Here is a 21,467-nt window from a genome sequence, read left to right as displayed (position 1 = left end):
CCCATGTGCACTTGAGAAGAATGTATATTCTGTGGCTTTGGGGTGAAATGTTCTGAAGATGTCAATTAATTTCATCTGATGTAGTGAGTCATTTAGGATTGATGTTTCTTTGCTGGTTTTTTGTTTAGAGGATTTGTCCAAAGGTGTTAATGGGATATTAGAGTCCCCTACTATGACTGTATTGCTGTGAATCTCTCCCTTGATGTCCTCCAGAAGTTTTTTTTATGTATGTGGGTGCTCCTATACTGGGTGCGTATATGTTTACCAGAGTTATTTCTTCTTGTTGGATTGCTCCATTTAGTATTATGAAGTGGCCTTCCTTATCTCTTGTTATGTTCTCCACTTTGAGACCTAATTTGTCAGATATAAGTATTGCTACCCCCGCTTTTATTTCATCTCCATTTGCCTGAAAAACCTTTTTCCATCCCTTCACCATCAGTCAGGTGAGTACTTTTTTCTGAGGTGGTTTTCCTGTAGACAGCAGATATATGGGTCATGTTTTCTTATCCACTCAGCTATCCTTTGTGTTTTGATTGGGGCATTTAATCCATTTACATTTAAAGTTATTATTGATAGGTACTTGTTTGTCACCATTTTTATTCTTTACACCTGTGTTCCTTCTTTGCTTCCTATTTCTTATTTTTAAACCAGACCCTTTAGCATTTCTTGCATTGTTGGTTTGGTAGTATTAAACTCCTTTAGTCCTTTTTTTGTCCGTGAAGCTCCTGATTTCACCCTCAATTTTGATTGATAGCCTTGCTGGGTACAGTATTCTTGGGTTCAGACCCCTCCTTTGCATGACTTTGTATATTTCATTCCATTCCCTTCTGGCCTGATGTTTTCTGTTGAGAAATCAGTCACTAGTCTCATGGGGGATCCTTTGTAGGTAACTTTCTGTCTTCCTTTTCCACTTTTAAGATTCTTACTTTGTCGTTGGTGTTTGCCAGTTTAAGTATTATGTGCCTTGGCGTCGGTCTTTTGGGGTTCATTTTGTTTGGGACTCAGTGAGCTTCTTGCGTTTGTGTGGGTTTTTCTACCCTAGATCGGGGAAGTTTTCTGTCATTATTTCTTCAAACAGGTTTTCTATTCCTTGCTCAGTTTCCTCTCCTTCTGGAATCCGTTATGCGGATGTTGTTTTGTTTCATGTTGTCCCAAAGTTCTCTTAGGCTTTCCTTCTGTTTTTTAAATTTTTTTTCTAGATGCTGCTCTTCTTGGGTATTTTTTCCTACCTTGTCTTCTAGTTCACTGATGCAGTCCTCTGCTTCTTCTAGTCTACTGTTGATGCTTTCTATTGAGTTCTTTATAGCAGTGATGTCATTTTTCATTTCTTCTTGGTTCTTCCTCATTTCCTGTTGGTTTTTATCCATGTTGTTGAATTTGTCTTCCATTCTTTTCAGCGACCCTATGACCATTTCTCTGAGTTCTCTCTCTGACAGGTTGCTTGTCTCCATTTTGTTTACTTCCTTTTCTGGTGATGCCTCCTTTTCTTTCATTTGTGGTCTGTTTCTTTGCCTCCCCATGATCTCTCTTCTCCGGGCATCTGGTTATGTAGCTCTCTCTTGCGTTGATTTAAAGGCACAAAATACAACAAAACAAGGCACAACACACAAGGCACTGAACACAAATGTATTCACGATACTAATAACCCCAAATAATGGTGACCACTAGAGAAAAGAGAATTAGGGGATAAGAAAAATAAAACAAAGGAAAAAAAGGAGTGCAAAAATGATATTGAGAAAAGGAAAAAGCAGTAAGAGAAAAGAAAGAGAGTAAAAAAGAAGGGGGGGGGTGAAACTATTTATATGGGGAGAAACCTCCAATAGAACAACCACTAATCCCAAGAAATGCAAACAACAAACAGCCAGAGATGAATGCAAACTACAAACAAGAACTAATAACAAGTGAGTAGAAGACACACAGAAGCAAAAAAAAAAAAAAAAACAACAAAGAAAAAAAGCACAAACAAAAAGAGAAAGGATCTCACCAACAAGCACAAAAAAACCCAGTCTAATCAACAATCAAGCGAACAACGAAAATAGGACAGAGAGAAAGCAAGGCAAAACAAAACAAAATAAACCCAAAAAACCTAGAACAAAACAAAACAAGAAAACAGTAACAACAACAACAAAAAAAAAAGGAAGAGAAAAAAATTTGGATAGTGAAGAAAGAGAAGAGAGAGGTGTGTATGGACTTAGAGCAGTGAATCGGAAATTAGATATATAAGTAAGATAAATTTTTAACAGGATAAGAAGAAGTAATAGGGAAAATCTAAAGCAGGAATAGGGTAAGAGAAACAGGGCAAGAAAATAGGAAAAGTGATGAAGAGATTGTTGACATAAAGGTAAAGTTGAGATAGAGTAAAATTATGGTAAAGGAAAAATGAAAATAGAATATGGAACACTAATCCCAAAATAAAGATAAAGAGAAAATTAAATGACACTTAAAAAAAACATAAAATAGTAGTAGTAATAATAGTGATTAAAAATAAAAATATAATAATTAGGTAAAATCAAGTGAGGAAAAAAGAAAAAAAATTTAGTTTCTTAAGTAAAAGATTAAAAAATAAAAATGTGCAGTAGTGAAGATCATTCACTTCTACTGTTTGTTTGGCATGCCTGTTTCCTGTAGGTAGTCAGGACAGTATTGTAGTTCCCTGCGTTCCACTGCTTCTCTGTGTTGTAAGCCACTGTCCTGATTTTCAAGCATGCAGTATTTCTTTGTTTCTTAGACTCCTTTATTTGTGTTTGCATAAGAGTCAATTTGTGATTCATCCCCCGAGTGGCAGTGTTTCTGGATTGACCTCCGGGGCTATAAGCCAGTATTTAGATTTTGTTTTCCCTGTCACACTTAATAGTGGTTTGGGAGAATGGACTGCCCCAGAGCTGGTTCTCTGATCGTTACTCCCCGCTCTGATCCCCAGGTTCCACAGAAACAACTTTCCCCTGCAGTCTCTTAGAGTGTCCCCAATTGGGTGATCCTATATACTGGGCTTAATAATCAAAAGCAAGGATTTTAAGAGAAAAAAAGAGCCAGAGTAAGTGCGCGAACTCGTGACTTTTACCCTCTGGCACTGCGCCCAACTCTGTGAACGTCTCTGTGTTGTCTTTTTTTCCCCTGGCACTAAGCAGTGGGCACACTGGTAAAATTTCAGGCTGCCTTTTTGCACCGAGTCCAGCTATGAGTTGATTTTTAGAGTTACCTTCTGCCAGCAGCCCTGCGGATCCCCTTCCACATTCACGGATCACACTAGCCCCAACGGCCCTGGATTTTGTGGGGTGTAGACTTCCCTCGAACCTCTAGATCCTGTTGGCGGGTTTCTCTCTCCTGCCTGGATCGCCGACCTCACCTTTCCCTAGGCGAAATCTGACCTTTCCGTTAGAAGGTGCAGAGCTCATCTGAGTCTGCGTATTTGTGCTGCTTGAGATCTGGTGTTCCTGGGGTCGCAGCTGGTCCCTGGGTGTTGTGGTTGTAGAGTCCCAGGATGTATAGGCTTCTGATAACAGCCACTCTCCCCTTCAAGATGGCGCGGTCTCTGCGGCAGAGCTGGTCACTCGGGAGTGATTTCAGCAGCAGTGGAGGCTGCCGGGTCAGGGAACCTGGTCTGGCCATCCCCAATAGTCCCTTGGAGTATACTGTCCCTCACCCACAAATATACACTCCCCGTACATCCACACACTCTCCTTTCTTTTATTTTAAATATATTTTATTGATTTTTTACAGAGAAGAAGGGAGAGGGACAGAGAGTTAGAAACATCGATGAAAGAGATCGATCAGCTGCCTCCTGCACACCCCCCACTGGGGATGTGCCCGCAACCAAGGTACATACATGCCCTTGACCGGAATCGAACCTGGGACCCTTGTGTCCACAGGCTGACGCTCTATCCACTGAGCCAAACCAATTTGGCCACACACTCTCCTTTCATTCTCTCACCTATGGTCTTTATGTCTAAAGTTGTGTAAATCTAGAACTGCCCTTCCCACCCCTCCATCTTTTTGCAGACCATTGACTTACTGAAGTAACTGGGTCATTTGTCCTCTAGAAAGCCCCATCTTTTGGGTTTGTCTGATTGCTTCATGGTATTGTTAGGCATATTCCTCCAACTCCTGTCTTTTCCTATAAACCAGAAGTTATGTAATGGCTCCATTTGATTCAGATTTTAGTGTTTTTGTTGCAGTATACTTTAGATAATGCAGAGTAATATAACATGAGGATGCACGTAACGTTAATTACTTTGACTTTTAGTCATGTTAAGATTGGTCAGTGGATTCAGCTTCCATATTCACTAACTAGTAAATAGATGTATTTCATCAATTCTTAATTAGATTTTAAAATGTCTTAACATTATATTTATTGCTATGAAAAGTCCTATATTTCCTATTGGATAGTTCTTTTATTCAAGCACTTTCTGAAGGTATTTATGAGCCACTTCTGTGTCAAGCATTATGCAGGGAGACAGTGCTGAAGAAGGTATTTTCCCTGCTCTTGAGGCATACATTATTGAGAGGGAATCTCTCTTTTTTATTTTTATTTTTTTTAATTGAGAGAGAGAGAGAAAGATCAAGGTCGGTTGCTTCTTGAACATGGCCTGTCCTGGGATCGAACCTACAAACTGCGTATGTGCCTGAATGAGAATTGAACCTGAAATCAGACAACACTCCAATCAGTTGAGCCACACTGGCCAGGGAGGGAAACTCTCATTTGAACAAGTAACTTAAGGAGCTGTTTGATATGTGGACAGAGCAGGCACATTTCCATCTTCACAGAAAGTTCTAGTGGACAGCATGTTTGTAGATTGTAAACTCAGAACAGGGACTATGACTTGTTTTTTTTGTTTTCTCTATAGCTTTTGCATAGTGTTTTGCTTCTCTTGAATTCAATTAAGAAAATGTTAGATCCTGGAACAGAATAGAGAACTAGTTTTGGAAAATACTACCTTCTTGAGAGTTAATAGTTTAACCAGAAAACTAGATTAAATATGTGAAGGACTCCACAATACTTATGTTGTAGGTTTGCCAAGAATGGGTTAAAAGTGCAGGATAAAGGGATTGGCAGTTGCCAATTTGGTTACTCTTAAGCTATGGGGTAAAAATTCACAATTGATTCTCCTGCTTGCTTGTCATATACCTTCCTATTCTTGTTTTCTCTTTAGTGTGTTTCGTAGACCTGCACTGTTCAATATGGTAGCCCCTAGCCACATTTGAATAAATTTAGGGCACAATAAAATGCGAGAAGTACATCAGAAGGCTGATGGACGCCTTCAGCAGGGCTGAAGATCTACATGTTATTGCCTGCTGCCAGACAGCTGAGGGCAGTTCCCCCAACCTGATAATCCTTTACTGTTTACCAAACCTTACCTTTGATATGTATATCTGCTTTGCTAAAGGGCAAAATGTGTGAATAAAAAGCCCTGGGCCTGGAGATTCAGGGATCTTAGTCACTAGAGCTAAGTTTCCACCTGGCTTTCCCCCATGCCTTCCAAATTTATATTTCTTGTCTAGTTTATTAATTTACACACAGCCCTTCTCCAGATTCCTGAACCCTTAATGCGGAAAGACCCTAGCACAATGTGGTAGCCCCTAGTTACATTTGAGTAAATTTAAATTTAATAAAACTAAAAAGACAGATCTTATCCTAGCCACATTTTTTTTGGGTGCTCAGTAGTCCTTTTTAGGTAATGGCTGCCATAGTGGACCACACTGGTAGAGAATATCTGCATTGTTGTAAAAAGTCTGCTGGACAGCATGGATCTAGACTTATTTATCTCTTAGCTGTAGTTGTAGATGTCATGGTAAAATTGGCATCTGCCTTTGGTTTAGAAGTTTAAAAATATTAGACAGTGATTCAGGTAGTTAATGTCCCAGTCACTAATACCCCCAGTTTATTCCTAATTTGCATTAGAACTTATTACAAAGGTTAAGGATGTGACCAATTATATATTTTTATATGTGGAACTGCTTGATTATGAATAGTCTGAGTCAGGTGAGTTGACAATTTGAAGTGGTTCATTCTTGTATTTTGTCTTTGTAATGGAATTTGATTAGAGTTTTGAGGTACATGTGTTTTTTTTTTTTTTTTTAGAAAGTCAGCAGGTAGTTGCACCTATTTTGTGCGAGACATTGTTACTGGTGCTGGAGACTACAGTAAATAGATCCAAGTCCCTGTTTTCTACCTGCATGAGGCTACATTCTAGTTTTGGTGATGTGGTGGGGAAGGCTAAACAATTAGATGCATGTGCATTTTATGTGTTTTTATTTTTTAAATAGACCTTATTTTTTAAAAAATTTTGTTTTATTGCTTAAAGCATTGCAAAGAGTATTAAATATCTCTCTCTCTCTCTTTTTTTCCCCCTTGAAAATAGACCTTATTTTTTAGAGTCATAGCATAATTAAGCAGACGGTACCATGTACTTTCAGTTGCCCACTCCTTGTCCCTCCCTCCCCTGTGCTGTTAAATGCAAGGTTACCTTAATCCTTACTGCCACATAAATCAGTGAACGATTTACTAGATGAGAATACTGAAGTCTTAGTTAAGCTCACACTTTAAAAATAAACTAGGTGATAAAATCCAGAGAGCTTGATGGAGATATTAAGGATAATCGTTTCTATTGGGAAAGGGATAAAATCATAATTGTAGCTGTGCAAGTTCTTGAACTTTTTAGGAAAAAAAAAGATTATGAATGATAGAACATTGAATGGGTAATAGAGTTGCTGGACTGTAGCAAATTTATCTTTTTCTTAGGAAATATATGTATATTTAACAGAAGGTATTTAAGAAACAGAGAAAAGTGCAAAAAGAATATGAAACCCACCCCATCTAGAGAATGTTATTTTTTATATTTTCATTTCCTCATAACCTTTTTTTCTGTTTCTGGTGGGAGTGCCATGCCTATACCTCTAAAGGTACATAATGAAATATTGTCCTCTTTTTTTACTTAACATTTAAAAAAAATTTTTTTTATTGTTAAAGTATTATGTAAGTCTCCTTTTTCCCCCATTGACCTCTCCCCCGCCATACCCTCCCCCAAACAAAAGCCCTCACCCACCCTACTGGCTGTGTCCATTGGTTTTGCTCATATGCATGCATACAAGTCCTTTGGTTGATCTCTTACCCCTTCTCCCCCTGCCTTCCCTCATAGGTTGTACAGTCTATTCCATGCTTTTCTGTCTCTGGTTCTATTTTTGTTCATCAGTTTATGTTGTTCATTATATTCCACAAATGAGTGAGATCATGTGATATTTTTTTTTCTCTGGCTGGCTTATTTCTCTTACAATAATGCTCTCCAGTTCCATCCAAGCTGTTACAAATGGTAAGAATTCCTTCTTTTTTACAGCAGCGTAGTATTCCATTATGTAGATGTACCACGATTTTCTAATCCACTCATCTGCTGATGGGCACTTAGGCTGTTTCCAAATCTTAGCTATTGTAAATTGTGCTGCTATGAACATATATCCTTTCTGATTGGTGTTTCTGGTTTCTTGGGATACATTCCTAGAAGTGGGATTACTGGGTCAAATGGGAGTTCCATTTTTAGTTTTTTGAGGAAACTCCATACTGTTCTCCACAGTGGCTGCACCAGTCTGCATTCCCACCAGCAGTGCACGAGGTTTCCTTTTTCTCCACATCCTCTCCAGCACTTGTTTGTTGATTTGTTACTGATAGCCATCCTGACAGGTGTGAGATGATACCTCATTGTTGTTTTGATTTGCATATCTCAGATGATTAGTGACTTTGAGCATGTTTTCATTTGTCTCTTGAACTTCTGTATGCCCTCTTTCGAAAAGTGTCTATTTAGGTCTTTTGCCCATTTTTTGATTGGGTTGTTTACCTTCCTATTGTTAAGTTGTATGAGTTCCCTGTAAATGTTGGAGATTAAACCCTTATTAGAGACAGCATTGGCAAATATGTTCCCTCATGCAGTGAGCTTTCTTGTTGTTTAGTTGATGGTTTCTTTTGCTGTGCAGAAGCTTTTTATTTTGAATTAGTTCCATTTGTTTATTTTCTCTTTAATTTCCATTGCTGTAGGAGCTGTATTGGTAAAGATATTGCTACGACATATGTCTGCTATTTTGCTGCCTATGGAGTGTTCTAAGATTTTTATATTTTCCTGTCTTATGTTTAAGTCCTTTATCCATTTTGAATTTATTTTTGTGTCTTGTCTCCATTGTATGTTCTTGCATCCTTTGTCAAATATTAATTGAGCATAATGGCTTTGGTCAATCTGTGGGTTCTCTGTTCTGTTCCATTGGTCTATGTGTCTGTTCTTGTGCCAGTACCAGGCAGTTTCGAGAATAGTGGCTTTGTAGTATAACTTGATATCTAGTATTGTGATCCCTCCAACATTGTTTTTTTTTTTTTTAATATATTTTATTGATTTTTTACAGAGAAGAAGGGAGAGGGATAGAAAGTGAGAAACATCGATGAGAGAGATCGATCAGTTGCCTCCTGCATGCCCCACAGTGGGGACGTGCCTGCAACCAAGGTACATGCCCTTGACCGAAATCGAACCCGGGACCCCTGAATCCGCAGGCCGACGCTCTATCCACTGAGCCAAACCGGTTCGGCCAACATTGTTCTTCTTTCTCAATATTGCTGCAGCTAATCAGGGTTTTTTTTTGCTTTAGATGAATTTTTGGAGAGTTTTTTCTAGGTCTTCGAAATATGCCATTGGTATTTTAATGGGGATTGCATTGAATGTATAGATTGCTTTTGGTAGTATGGACATTTTAATGATGTTGATTCTACCAATCCATGAACATGGTATATTCTCCCATTTGTTTATGTCTTCCTCTATCTCTTTTTTCAGGGTCCTGTAATTTTCTGAGTACAGGTCCTATATCTCTGGTTAAATTTATTCCTACATATACTAATTTTTTTGTTGCAATGGTAAATGGGATTTTTTTTTTAGTTTCTCTTTCTGTGAGTTCATTACTGGTGTATAAATAAGCCATAGATTTCTAGGTCTTAATTTTGTATCCTCCTATGTTGCCAAATTCATTTATTAAGTCTAGTAGTTTATTGATGGAGTCTTTAGGGTTTTCGATGTACAATATCATGTCATCTGAGAATAAGGACAGTTTTACTTCTTTTCCAATTTGGATGCCTTTTATTTCTTCTTGTCGGATAACTATGGCTAGCACTTCCTGTACTATCTTGAACAGGAGTGGTGAAAGAGGGCATCCCTATCTTGTTCTTCTTCTTAGGGGAAATGGCTTTAGTTTTTTCCCATTGAGCATGATGTTGGCTGTAGGTTTGTCATATAAAGCTTTTCTTATGTTGAAGTATGATCCCTCTATTCCCACTTTGCTGAGTGTTTTTATCAGAAAAGGGTGTTGGATTTTGTGAAATGCCTTTTCTGCATCAATTGATATGATTATGTGATTTTTGTCTCTCAATTTGTTTATGTGATGTATCACATTTATTGATTTGCGGATATTGTACCATCCTTGCATCCCTGGGATAAATCCCACTTGGTCATGGTGTATGATCTTTCTAATGTAATGCTGGATCCGGTTTGCTAGAATTTTGTTGAGGAATTTAGCATCTATGTTCATCAGGGATATTGGCCTGGAATTCTCTTTCTTTAGAGTGTCTTAATATGGTTTTGGGATTTGGGTAATGCTGGCTCTATAGAAAGAGGTTGGAAGTATTCCTTCGTGTTGAATTTTTGGAATAGTCTGAGAAAAATTGGTTTTAGTTCTTCTTTGAAATTTTGGTAAAACTCCCCTGTGAAGCCCTCTGGTCCAGGGCTTTTGTTTGCTGGAAGCTTTTTGTTTACTGTTTCAATTTCATCAGTGGTTATTGGCCCATTCAGGTTTTTTATTTTTATTTTTTCTGGTTGAGTTTTGGAAGCGTATTTTTCTATGAATATGTCCATTTCGTTGAGGTTATCCAGTTTGTTGGAGTAGAGTTGTTCGTGGTATTTTTTTTACAATTGTTAGTATGTCTGGGAGTCGGATGTTACTTCACCTCTTTCATTTCTGATTTTGTTTATTTGGGTCCTCTCTCTTTGCTTCTTGGTGAGTCTGACTAGAGGTTCATCAATCTTGTTTATCCTTTCAAAGAACCCGCTCTTGGTTTCATTTATCTTTTGTAATGTGTTTTTGGTGTCTATGCCATTTATTTCTGCTCTGATCGTTATTATTTCTTTCCTTTTGGTTACTGTGGGCTTTTCTTGTTGCTCTCTTTCTAATTCTTTAAGTTGCAAGGTTAGACAATTTATTACCATTTTTTTCTTGTCTTTTGGAGGTAGGCCTGTAGGGCTATGAACTTCCCTCTCAGGACTGCTTTCATTGTGTTCCATAGATTTTAGATTGTTGTGTTTTCACTGTCATTTGTTTCCAGGATGCTTTTTATTCTTTGATCTATTTGGTACCCCAATCATTGTTCAGTTGAATGCTATTTAGCCTCCAAGTGTTTGGTTTTTTTTTATTGTAGTTGACTTCTAGTTATATGCCATTGTGATATGAGAAGATGCTTATTATGATTTCTATCTCCTTGAATTTAAGAGACTTTGCCTGTGTCCTATTATGTGGTCTATCTGAAAATGTCCGGTGTGCACTTGAGAAGAATGTATATTCTGTAGCTTCGGGGTGAAATGTTCTGAAGATGTTAATTAAGTCCTTCTGATCTAGTGAGTTGTTTAGGATGGCTGTTTCTTTGGTGATTTTTTGGTTTAGAGAATTTATCCAGTTTTGTCAATGAGATATTAAAGTCCCCTACTATGATTGTGTTGCTGTTGATCTCTCCCTTGACATCTTACAAAGTTGTTTGGTTGATCCTGTATTGGGTGGCTATATGTTTAGCAGAATTATATCCTCTTGTTGAATTGCTCCCTTCAGTATTATGAAGTGGCCCTCCTCATCTCTTGTTATGGCGTTTACTTTAAAGTCTATTTTGTCAGATATAAGAATTGCTACCCCAGTTTTTTTCTCATTTCCATTTGCCTGAAAATTTTTTTTCCATCACTTCCCTATCAATCTGTGTGAATCCTTTGTTCTGAGGTGGGTCTCTTGGCAGACAATGAATATATGGGTCATGTTTTCTTATCCATTTAGCTACCCTATGTTTTTTGATTGGAGCATTTAATCCATTTACATTTAATGTTACTATTGATAAGTACTTATTTGTAGTCATTTTTATTCTTTATGCTTGTGTTCCTTCTTGCCTTTTTATTTCTTCTTTTTACAGCAGTCCCTTTAGCATTTCTTGTATTGCTGGCTTGGTGGTAATAAACTCTCTTAGCCCTTTATTTTCTGTGAAGCTGATGATTCCACCTTCAAGTTTGAATGATAGCCTTGCTGGGTATAGTATTTTTGGATTCAGTCCGTTGCTTTGCATCATTTTGTATATTTAATTTCATTCCCTTCTTTCCTCGTGTGTTTCTGTTGAGAAATTAGTTGATATTCTCATGGGAGATCCCTTGCAGGTAGCTTTCTGTCTCTCTCTGGCAACCTTTAAGTTTCTTTCTCATTGATGTTTGCCAATTTAATTACGATGTGGCTTGACAGTTTTTTGGGTTCATCTTGTTTGGAACTCTATTTGCTTGTTGGGGTTGTGTGGTTTTTTTTTCTTGGCAACATCAGGGAAATTTTTTGTCATTATTTTTTCTTACAGGTTTTCTATTTTTTCCTCTGCTTCCTCTCCTTCTGTTACCCCTATTATGCGAATGTTGTTTCATTTTGTGTTTTCCCAAAGCTCCCTTATGCTCTTCTTTTGCTTTTTAAGTTTTCTTTGCAGTTGCTGATGTTTTTGTGTGTTTTTTCCTACCTTGTCTTCTAATTCACTAATGTGGTCCTCAGCCTCTTCTAGTCTACTGTATAAGACTTTCATTTTGTTCTTTATTGCAACTAGGTCATTCTTCATTTCCTCTTGGGTCCTTTTCATATTGGTGACATTCTCATTCAGCTCCTTATAATTCTTATTGAGCTGTATTTGTCATCCAGCCATTAGAGCATCCTTATAACCGTTACACTGAATTCTTTCTGTGACATGTTACTTGCCTCCATTTCATTTAATTCCCGTTCTGGTGATTTCTATTTTTCTTTCCTTTTGGGATTTTTTTGTCTCCCATTTTTTGCTGTAACGTTTTAATTGTTACTATGTCTTAGATCCAACTGCTTTGCTACCCAGGTTCTTTTGGGGGTGTTGCTATGTAGTTGGTGATTTTTGGGACTCAGTGGTGCAGTCTCTCATGTCTCCTGGATATGGTGATTTAGCGGAGCCCCCTACTTGAGTCATTTGGGTTCTCTTGATATATTTGGGTTTTGAATGTTAGTTTGTTATTCATGGATGAAGTCTCTTCATGGATTGGAAATGTGATTCACCCCTGGCTTCATTGTGTCTGCTGTTTTGGATGTGATTGTGGTTCTGGCTCTTGTGAAAATGGTTGCCTTATGTCTCACTGGTATGTGCTCACTTTGTGTTTCCAGAGTTCATGGCCTGGGAGTAAGGAGTCTTGGGGCCTGAGACTCAGGTACTGTGACCTTTGGCAGGTGTTGTTTGATTCTTGCTGGATTAGTGTCATTCTGAAACTTACTACGAGGGTCCCAGAGACTGTGACAGTGGTACTCTGGCCAAAATGATTTCCCTCTCTGAATCACGAGGGGGTTCAGGAGCCAACAGCTGTGGATGTGGGAATCTCGGAGTCTGTGGCTGAAACAATGTGGCCTTGTCCAGGGAAGCGAGCCCTCAGTAACTCACCAAGGTGTCCAGAGGTAGGCAGTCGGGACGGGGATGTTGTGGATCCTACTGAGGGAGCTGCGCACCCTTGGTTGGAGAGACACACACCCAGTGGCAGCTCACTGAGGGGACCAGGAGTCGTCTGCCAGGGGTGTGTGCTTGTGGTGCCCACACGCTGGATTGGAGTGATTGTGGTGTGCCACCGGCCTTGTGGAGGGAGAAATCCCAGTTTCTGCTTCGGAAGGTGTACTCCTTGGTTGGATACTCATGACCAGTGACTGCTTACTGAGGTTCCCAAGAGCTGTCTGCTTGGGCAGTGGGCTCATGGGGCCCATGTGCTGGATTGGCACTACTGTATGGACTGGATGCTGGCAGCAGGGTTTGTGCCTTTTGGTGGCTCAGAGAGGCATCTGGGGGCTGCCTGCTGGGGCTGTGGGCTCAGGGTGCTTGCGCACTGGATCGGTGCGACTGCAGTGACCAGAGGTTGGAAGTTGAGGAGGGGGAAGTCTGAGTTTCTGCTGCCTGGGCCTTGTGCCCTTGGTTGAATATGAGTGTGCCTAGTGGCGGCTCACAGAGGCACCCAGGAGTCGCCTGCTGGGGCGGTGGACTCAGGGGGCCCATGTGCTAAAATCACGCAACCATGGGGCAGACAGCTGGGAAGGGGAAAGTCTGAATTTCTACTGCTGTGGCCGTGCACTCTTGTTTGGATATGAGCACTCCCATCTGGGGCTCAAGGAGGCACCCAGGAGCCGCCTGCATGCTGGAGAGGTGCAACTGTGGTGTTTAGAGGTCAGCAGCTGGGGAGGGAGATGTCTCAATTTTTGGTGCCTTGCAGCCTTGGTTGGATTCACGCGTGCCCAACGGGGCCTCACAGAGGCACCTGGGAGCCGCCTGTCAGGGTGGTGAGGCTCAGGAGGCCTGTGTGCTAGAAAGGCATGACTGTGGTGTCCGGCGGTTGGCAGCTGTGGATGGGGAAGACTCAGTTTTTGCTGTCGGGGGCTTTGCACCCTTGGTTGGATTTGCGCATGCCCAGCGTTGGCCTACAGAGTCACCCGGGGGCCGTTTGCCAGGGCGGTGCATGCAGAGGGGCCCTCATGCTGAAACCATGTGACCTTGGTGTCTGTGGGCAGGCAGCTGGCAAGGGGGAAGTCTGAATTTCTACTGCTGGGGCCTTGCTTCTTTGTTTGGATATGAGCATGCCCACCGGAGGCTCACAGAGGCACCCTAGAACAGCCTGTGGGGTGGTTGGCTCAGGAGGCCTGCATGCTGGGAAGGCGCAACTGAGGTATCCTGAGGTCAGCATCCAAGAAGAGGGAAGTTGCACTTATTGCTGAGGGACCTGTGCACCCTTGGAGGTGAACGTCCTCGGGTCTGCAGGTCTGCGGGTGGGGCAGCAGGATTTTGGCTGGAGTGGCTGCAGGGTCACAGGCAGTGTCCAAGGTCAGTCTGGGTGGTGGTGTTGATGGGTTCCTAGAAGTGGCCGCTCTCATGGCGTGGGTTTTGTGCCCGAGCCCTGTAGCCCGGGGAGTGCCCGCAGTGGCGGTAGGTGTTCCCTGTCCAGGAGAGCCTGGTCTGCCAGCTTCTGATATTTCTGCTGGATTTAACTGTCCCTCACTCACACACACACCACACACATCCACACACTCTCCTTTCATCCCCTCACTCATTCACACCCTCTCCTTCACCCTTGTCCTGCCAGCCGCCATCTTCGCCTCCCCCGCCAGGTATTTCTTCACTTACCATTTTTAAAAGCAACTGAACCGATATTTCATGTTTTGGGTAGATATGTTTTACTTAACTATTCTTATCTTTATGAGGACATTTAGGTTATTTACAGTTGTTTTTTTTTCACTGTTTTAAGCAGGGAGGTAGAGAACACCACTTTTTTTTCTTAGCTTCTAATGCTCTGAAAGCAGTTTTAAAGGAAAGTTTACAGTGTCCTGGTGGGTGCCTTCGGACATTGCTGTTGCTTTTCTGTTTACTGTTGGTTGGCAGCGGAGTGAGATGCCTTACTTATGTAAAGGAGAGGAAGGACTCTTATTACCTGCTTTTTTTGAGATTGATGCTGGAGGAAAAACTGAGAACAATAGTGTTTGACTAAATCTTTCTTTTTCTTTTTTAGTTCTCAAAGTCATGAATCCTGTTTATAGTCCTAGTTCTTCTGGGGTTCCCTATACAAATGCCAAAGGAATTGGTTATCCAGGTAAGCAAGTACAATTTTGTTTTCATTATTGAACTTTGAATTTGAATGCTGGTGAATTTCCATGTCACTAAGAATGCTTTCAGTTGACAAACCCAGCTCAAAGTGTCTTAGGTAAGGAAGAAAATGTATTGGCTCATGGAACTGAAAAATCATGGTACTAGAAAATCAGAAGCTCTGGTGACTCCAGTGGTTTGGGACTAGGACCTAGCCCTCCTGGGCTCAGCATTACTTCTTCAGTATTAGCTCAGTGTTGGTCACAGGTCACACTTCTCCCCATTGTGGATAGTCTGTTTAGCCCTTCCCATCAGTCCCTTGGCTAGCAGCATTTTTATCTCTTTCCTGCTCTATAGGAAAGCCCCATGGGCCTTCTTGTTTTCTATTCAAACCAGTCCTGTGCTTTGTTCTGACTGGACTCAGCTAGGGATGGAAGTCTTTGGTTAATTTAAGTCTGAACTACATTTTTCACCCTTATTAGAGTCAACTAGTCAAACATGGGCTGAGAGGGAGGGATGAAGCAAAATTTGGGGGAATAAGAGCTGGTTGGTCAAAAATAGCAAACCAGTACATTTGGCCATTGAGCTGATGTTAGGCCTGTCCTGGGGACATTTTCTCTTTGTGGGTTTAAATAACCCACATGGGTACAGAAAATGAGGCATTAAGCCCTTTGTGAGGCTGGGAGCTCTCATCAATCTGGTTTCTCCAGAGGGTGATACTCCCAGTGAAGAGGTAGACTGAAGCATTCCATTCACTGGCTCAGAAGGAAATTAGTTTTTGCTTGGGCTTTGGAAATGGGGAAAATATTTCCTAAGAATATGTAACATAAAAAAAAAAAAGTTTTTATCCTGCAAAATTTCCTATAGCACCTGGCAGCAGCAAATGCAGAACTCTGTAGAGGCAGTTGTTCTCAATCCAGGTTTTGAGGGTTTCCATAAACTTCTTTCTGTTAGTGCAAAATTATTGGTGTGCACTCAATCCCCTTTGGAAAGAGTTAGTGCATTTTCCTGTAGTGGCCCCCAATTACCTCCCTTTTCTGAGCCTATCAGCAGACCTGTGCCACTGGCATGTGGGAAATGCTACCAGATGGCAAGTTAGGATTGCAGCTGGGTTGAGGCCCTCCCCTTCTCCTAAACCCTGGCAACTGGAATAACACAGGAATAACACACCGAAGACTTTTGAGGCGTAACTATGTCAATGGCTGCAGCGCCTGGATAGGTAGCTGAGGATTGCCTTTGAGGTTATTTTTCAAGTTTTGAGTTGTACAGTGCTTCATTCTTTCCCTCCATTGTGAAAACACCTCTCCACAATTATTACTTCAGAGTTACCAGTGTTACAGGATTCAACAAATGAAACTATTGCTCATTCTGATGCTGGCAGTGAACTTGAAGAAACAGAAGTCAAAGGAAAAAGAAAATGGGGTTATCCCGGCCAGCTTCCATCTACAAATAAGAAACTTTGAAAATCTCCAGGGAAGAACAGTAGAATTGAAGCTGGAGTTAGAATTGAAGCCATGGAAAAATGGGCACCCTCAGTAGAATGACAAAGGGGAGTCTGTCACATTATTTGAAATAGTGAAATGGGGAAAGTGCAGTGCAGTACTGGTGGATAACTGGATTAAATCATATAAACAAGACAGAGACATTGCACTTCTGAATTTAATCAACTTTTTTTTTTTTTAATCCTTACCTGAGGATATTTTTCCACGAGAGTGGAAGAGAGAGAAACATAGAGAGAAATATCGATGTGAGAGAAACACATCTATTGGTTGCCTCCTACACATGCCCTGATCAGGGTATGCAACCGATGTACGCGCCCTTGACTGGAATCGAACCCAGGACCCTTTGGTCCTCAGGCCAGTACTCTATCCACTGAGCCAAAACGGCATCAACTTTTTTACCCAGTGTTTAGAATGTTGTGGTACTGTGAGAATAGACATGTTTTGAAATATGTAGAATGCAGAAATCATCAGAAAAATTACTGAAGAATTTGATGAGGACAGGGGTGATTATCTCCTTACCATGCCTCAACCTCAGTGAAAAAAAATTTGTGAATTTACTGGAGTCATGATTTGACAGTATTAATACAGCATAATTTATGATGAATATATGATGGACCCAGTAATCTCCCTTTTGACTGGTTTGTCAGACTCCCAGATCAGAGTTTTTAGGCATACAAGCACCCTTGCTGCTGTGAAGCTCATGACTGCTTTGGTGAATGTTGCCTTACACCTCAGAATTTATCAGGATAATACACAGAAACAGTATGAAGCTGAAAGAAATAAAATGATTGGGAAAAGAGCCAATGAAAGGTTAGAGCTACTACTTCAGAAATGCAAAGAGGTATAAGAAAATCAGGATGAAATCGAAAATATGATGAACTCTATTTTTAAGGGTTTATTTGTTCATAGATACTGTGATGCTGTTACTGAGATTAGAGCCATTTGTATTGAAGAAACTGTTGTATGGAAGAAAATGTATAGTGATGCCTTCTTAAATGACAGTTACCTAAAATATGTTGGTTGAACTCTTCATGACAGGCAAAGAGAAGTCAGGTTGAATTTTTGAAAGCTCTGGAGTCTTTATGCCAATAGAGAATTATTCCCCAAATTGGAGCTAGTCATAAGCCAATTCAAGGATTGCATTGTATCAATGACACTTGATAAGGAATATGATGTTGCTGTGGAAGCTATTTGATTGGTTACTCTGATATTTCATGGAAGTAAATCTCTTTGTGTTGAAGACTATGAAAATGTTTACCACTTGATAGACTTAGCACATTGCCTGTTGCTATGGAGCTGGAGAATCCTTCACAAAAAGATTTTCAGCAGACATGACCCACAAAGAGAAGAAACATTAGTGAAAAGGAGGGGAAAGAACAGTTCAAACAGGAATCTCATTATGATGCTGTTGTTTTTTTTCTTTCTTGGAAGCTTTCATGTTACTCTGTGATCTTTTGATGATTTTTAGCCACCAGGTAGCAGGAAGGCCCTTCAGCCTTTGGGGTTTAATCCAGATACTGGACTGAAGTTTGAGCTCCTCAGTTTTGTAATGGGTCATGTTTTCATTGAACAGGATGAGGAGAACCAGAGCATGGAGGGGATGAAGAAGATGAAGCAAATAAAATTGAGTCCTTACATAAAATAAGGAATCTACTTGTTGTTTCAACAAAGATATCATTTATGATATTTTTGACATGCATGCAGCTGCAGACATCTTTAAACACTGCATGAAGCATTACAATGAATATGGTGATATTACTAAGGAAACACTAGTAAAACCAGGCAGACTGATAAAATTCAGTATGCCAAGACCCTCATTCTCAATTTACAGCAGTTGTTTAATGAACTTGTTCAAGAGCAAGGTCCCAAGCTACCTAGGACATCTCCCTATGTCAGTGGCATAAAAGAATTGGCATGTCTCTTTGCTCTTGCATTTGGACTGGATCAAATCAAGACACACAAGAATCAGTTGCCACACTTTACAGGAATGGCATAGAATTTGCCTTTAAACACCAAAATCAGAAAGGACAGAATGTCCACCACCTAATCTGGCTTTGCTGGAAGTACTAAGAGAATTTTCTTCTAAATTTTTTCGACAGGAAAAAAGGACTGTTCATTCATACCTAGAAAAAAAATCCTTACAGAGCAGATGATGGAAAGGTGGGAAGATGTATGGCTTCTATTAATCTCTTATATTAGTAGAAATGTGTTAGTCATCAGAGGTGAAGATGATAGAATGTCTGTGAACAGTGGAAGTAGCAGCCAAACATCTTCAGTAAGGAGTAAGAAAGGACAATCCCCACATCACAAGAAATAAGTAGAAGATGAAAGTCTGGATAATACGTGGCTAAATAGGACTGACACCATGATTCAGACTCCTGGACCCCTGACAGCACCACAACTCACTTCCACTGTCCTGCAAGAGAATAGCTGGCCCATGGGAGGGCAGATTCAGAAACCTGAATCTGAACATGTTTCTTTTTCTTTTTTTTTATAAATATATTTTTATTGAGTTTTTACCGAGAGGAAGGGAGAGGGATAGAGAGTTAGAAACATCGACGAGAGAGAAACATCGATCAGCTGCCTCCTGCACACCTCCTACTGGGGATGTGCCCGCAACCAAGGTATATGTCCTTGACCGGAATCAAACCTGGGACCTTTCAGTCCACAGGCCAATGCTCTATCCACTGAGCCAAACCGGTTAGGGCTGAACATGTTTCTGAACCTGACTTTTTACACAATCCCAAATGCCGATCTCTTGGTTAAGCAAGCCAAACTTAGAAGACTTAAATCGGAAAGACAAAACAGGAATGAACTACATGAGAGAGAACTGGAGTAAGGCATGCTGTTTGGGCCCTAATGGAAGAATATGCTGAGCCCATCTTTGAAGATGTGATGATGTCATTCTGGAGCCAGTTAGAATGAAAATTTGAAGACACCATGATTATTGATTTCCCCCCATCAAGAAGTCAGTGAAAGAGCTCAGGTGAGGCCAGATATCCTTGATTCTACAGCTGTCATAGAAGGTGAATCAGGATTTGGAATGCCTATGTTTTGAAGTCTGAAGAAAATTTACAAGTCTGGAACTCTATTATTTAGAGCTAGAGACCTATGTACTGTGATAGGTGTTATGGGAAAAACATACTTTTGATGTGATGTGATTTGTTTTTTAATCAAGTGATTGAGGTCAGTTCCCTTTTACAGTGACAGAAGAGGAGCATGTAAATTACTCAAGGGACTGTTGGTGAATGTTACCTCAGCAAGACTGACTTCATCATTTGTGTTCTACTATTGGATTTACAGAATTATGGAGGAGCAGAAAATTGACAAGCTAAGATGAAATTAAGACAGTGCATCTCTGCCAAAATTCACAAACCGTCTATGGATATGTATTCCCAGATTTTATATACTCTTGAATAAAAAGGTTTATTTTTATTTTTAACAGAGGCATAAAATAAGAAATGTCCATGCAGCCATTTTTCTAACAGATGCTGTACACCATTCATTTTATATAGAATAGAGAGATTCAAATACAATACATTTTCTATTGGTATTTGTTCTATGCATTTTTAGCAGTTTCAACCAGCAAATAAAGTATTCTCAGTAAAAACAAACAAAACCAGTGCAAAATCATTATAAAACACGTGACATAATTTATCAAAAAGAAGTCATGTCACACAAAATGCTAGAATAACAGATGTAAAACAATGACTTAAAACATGAGAGGGGAATGAGATACTGGGTGAACAAAATGAACCAACTGGACCTTAAATGGGGGAAAAAGGCATTTGAACAAAATTTAGGTTAAATTGCAGGTAAAACATTGCTAAACAGAAAAAAGGCATAAGGAAAGGGGGAAATAGACTGGTTAAGATATAAACATGTTAGAATGAAAGATTTGAGAATTAAGAGCTCTAGAAGGATTAGGTAGAATCTAGAAGAAAAGAAACAACAGAATTTTCCATAATTGATGAAAGGTAATTTAGTGATAAGACCTGTCTTTAAAATATTAACACTAAGCAAAATGCTAAATAGCTGAAGAGAATTCTGAGTGAAATAGGCATTACCTGAGAGTCCATATAATAAAACATTGATTGATTGATTGTCTGGTCCAGGCTGTGAGAATACTAAAGATATATGCATAAATTTTGTTCTGCTCTTTGGTTGGTCAAAAGCAGGGAATGGCAAACTTTATGTAAAGGTCCAGGAAGTATACAGGGTCTGTGGGTCATACTGTCTCTTTGGTAATTACTCAATTCTGTAATTACAGAATTATGTAAGTGAGTGTGTCTCTTTCAGAGCAACTGAAAACAGACAGTGGGCTACATTGTCCTATGGCTTGTAGTTCGATGATCTCTGGTCAGGAGCATTGGAATAAAACACTTTTTAAGAGGTTTTATTTGTTTGTTTGGTTTTTTGGTGTCTTGAAATTATATTTAAAAGAAAATTTCTGTAATATTAAAGCAGTTGTAAATTATGTATAGTTTTGTATAGTTTCTCCTATTTTATCTATTTCTTTACACTTACCAGTATCTTGTCTATTTTTATGATTTTTGGTATTTTAGTTTCCTTGACTTTGATAATACTCTATGTCAGGAAAGGTACAATGCAAGAACTAATAGTCATTCTGGGTATTTTAAATGCAGGGATGGGGTGTCAATATAGGGAATTAATGTGCCTACAGAATTTAAAAGCTACCATGACTTCAATACCCCAAACTGATAAGACATTACAGGAAAGTGCTTTTATATCATTTTATAGCCTTACCAGCAAATGGACAGACTGATGTATAACTTTTTAAAATATATGTAATGGAAAGGGAGGAACACCTTCCACCTTCTTCATCTTTTAATTGTAGTAATGTAATTTCTCACATAACTGGATGTATATGTACCATCTTACTATTTTCAGATTGATACCACCTGTTTTTGTTCACTTTCTTTTGACTTTTGAAAAATCAAATACATATTTTAATTATTATTTTTTATTGTTGATAGTATTACATATTTCCCCCATTTTACCCCCCTTTGCCCAACTCAACCCACCCCAGACCTTCATCACACTATTGTCAGCAACCATGAGCTATGCAT

At 39.7% G+C, this 21,467-nt stretch overlaps 1 protein-coding gene across 1 annotated transcript in view; it reads left to right on the top strand.

The window, feature by feature from the left end:
- ALG5 (ALG5 dolichyl-phosphate beta-glucosyltransferase) overlaps positions 1 to 21,467 on the top strand; it is a 331,650-nt gene that overhangs the window by 243,415 nt on the left and 66,768 nt on the right. Inside the window, exon 9 of the mRNA XM_081083482.1 lies at positions 14,802 to 14,882. Within this exon, the coding sequence (XP_080939608.1) occupies positions 14,802 to 14,882 (81 nt within the window). The remainder of the gene's footprint in view (positions 1 to 14,801; positions 14,883 to 21,467) is intronic.

This window comes from Myotis nattereri (assembly GCF_964212035.1).
Source record: "Myotis nattereri genome assembly, chromosome: 2".
In the NCBI taxonomy this organism is placed as follows: domain Eukaryota; kingdom Metazoa; phylum Chordata; class Mammalia; order Chiroptera; family Vespertilionidae; genus Myotis; species Myotis nattereri.
The sequence above is the reverse complement of the archived record's forward strand: the minus strand, read 5'-3'. Positions and strand labels throughout refer to the sequence as shown.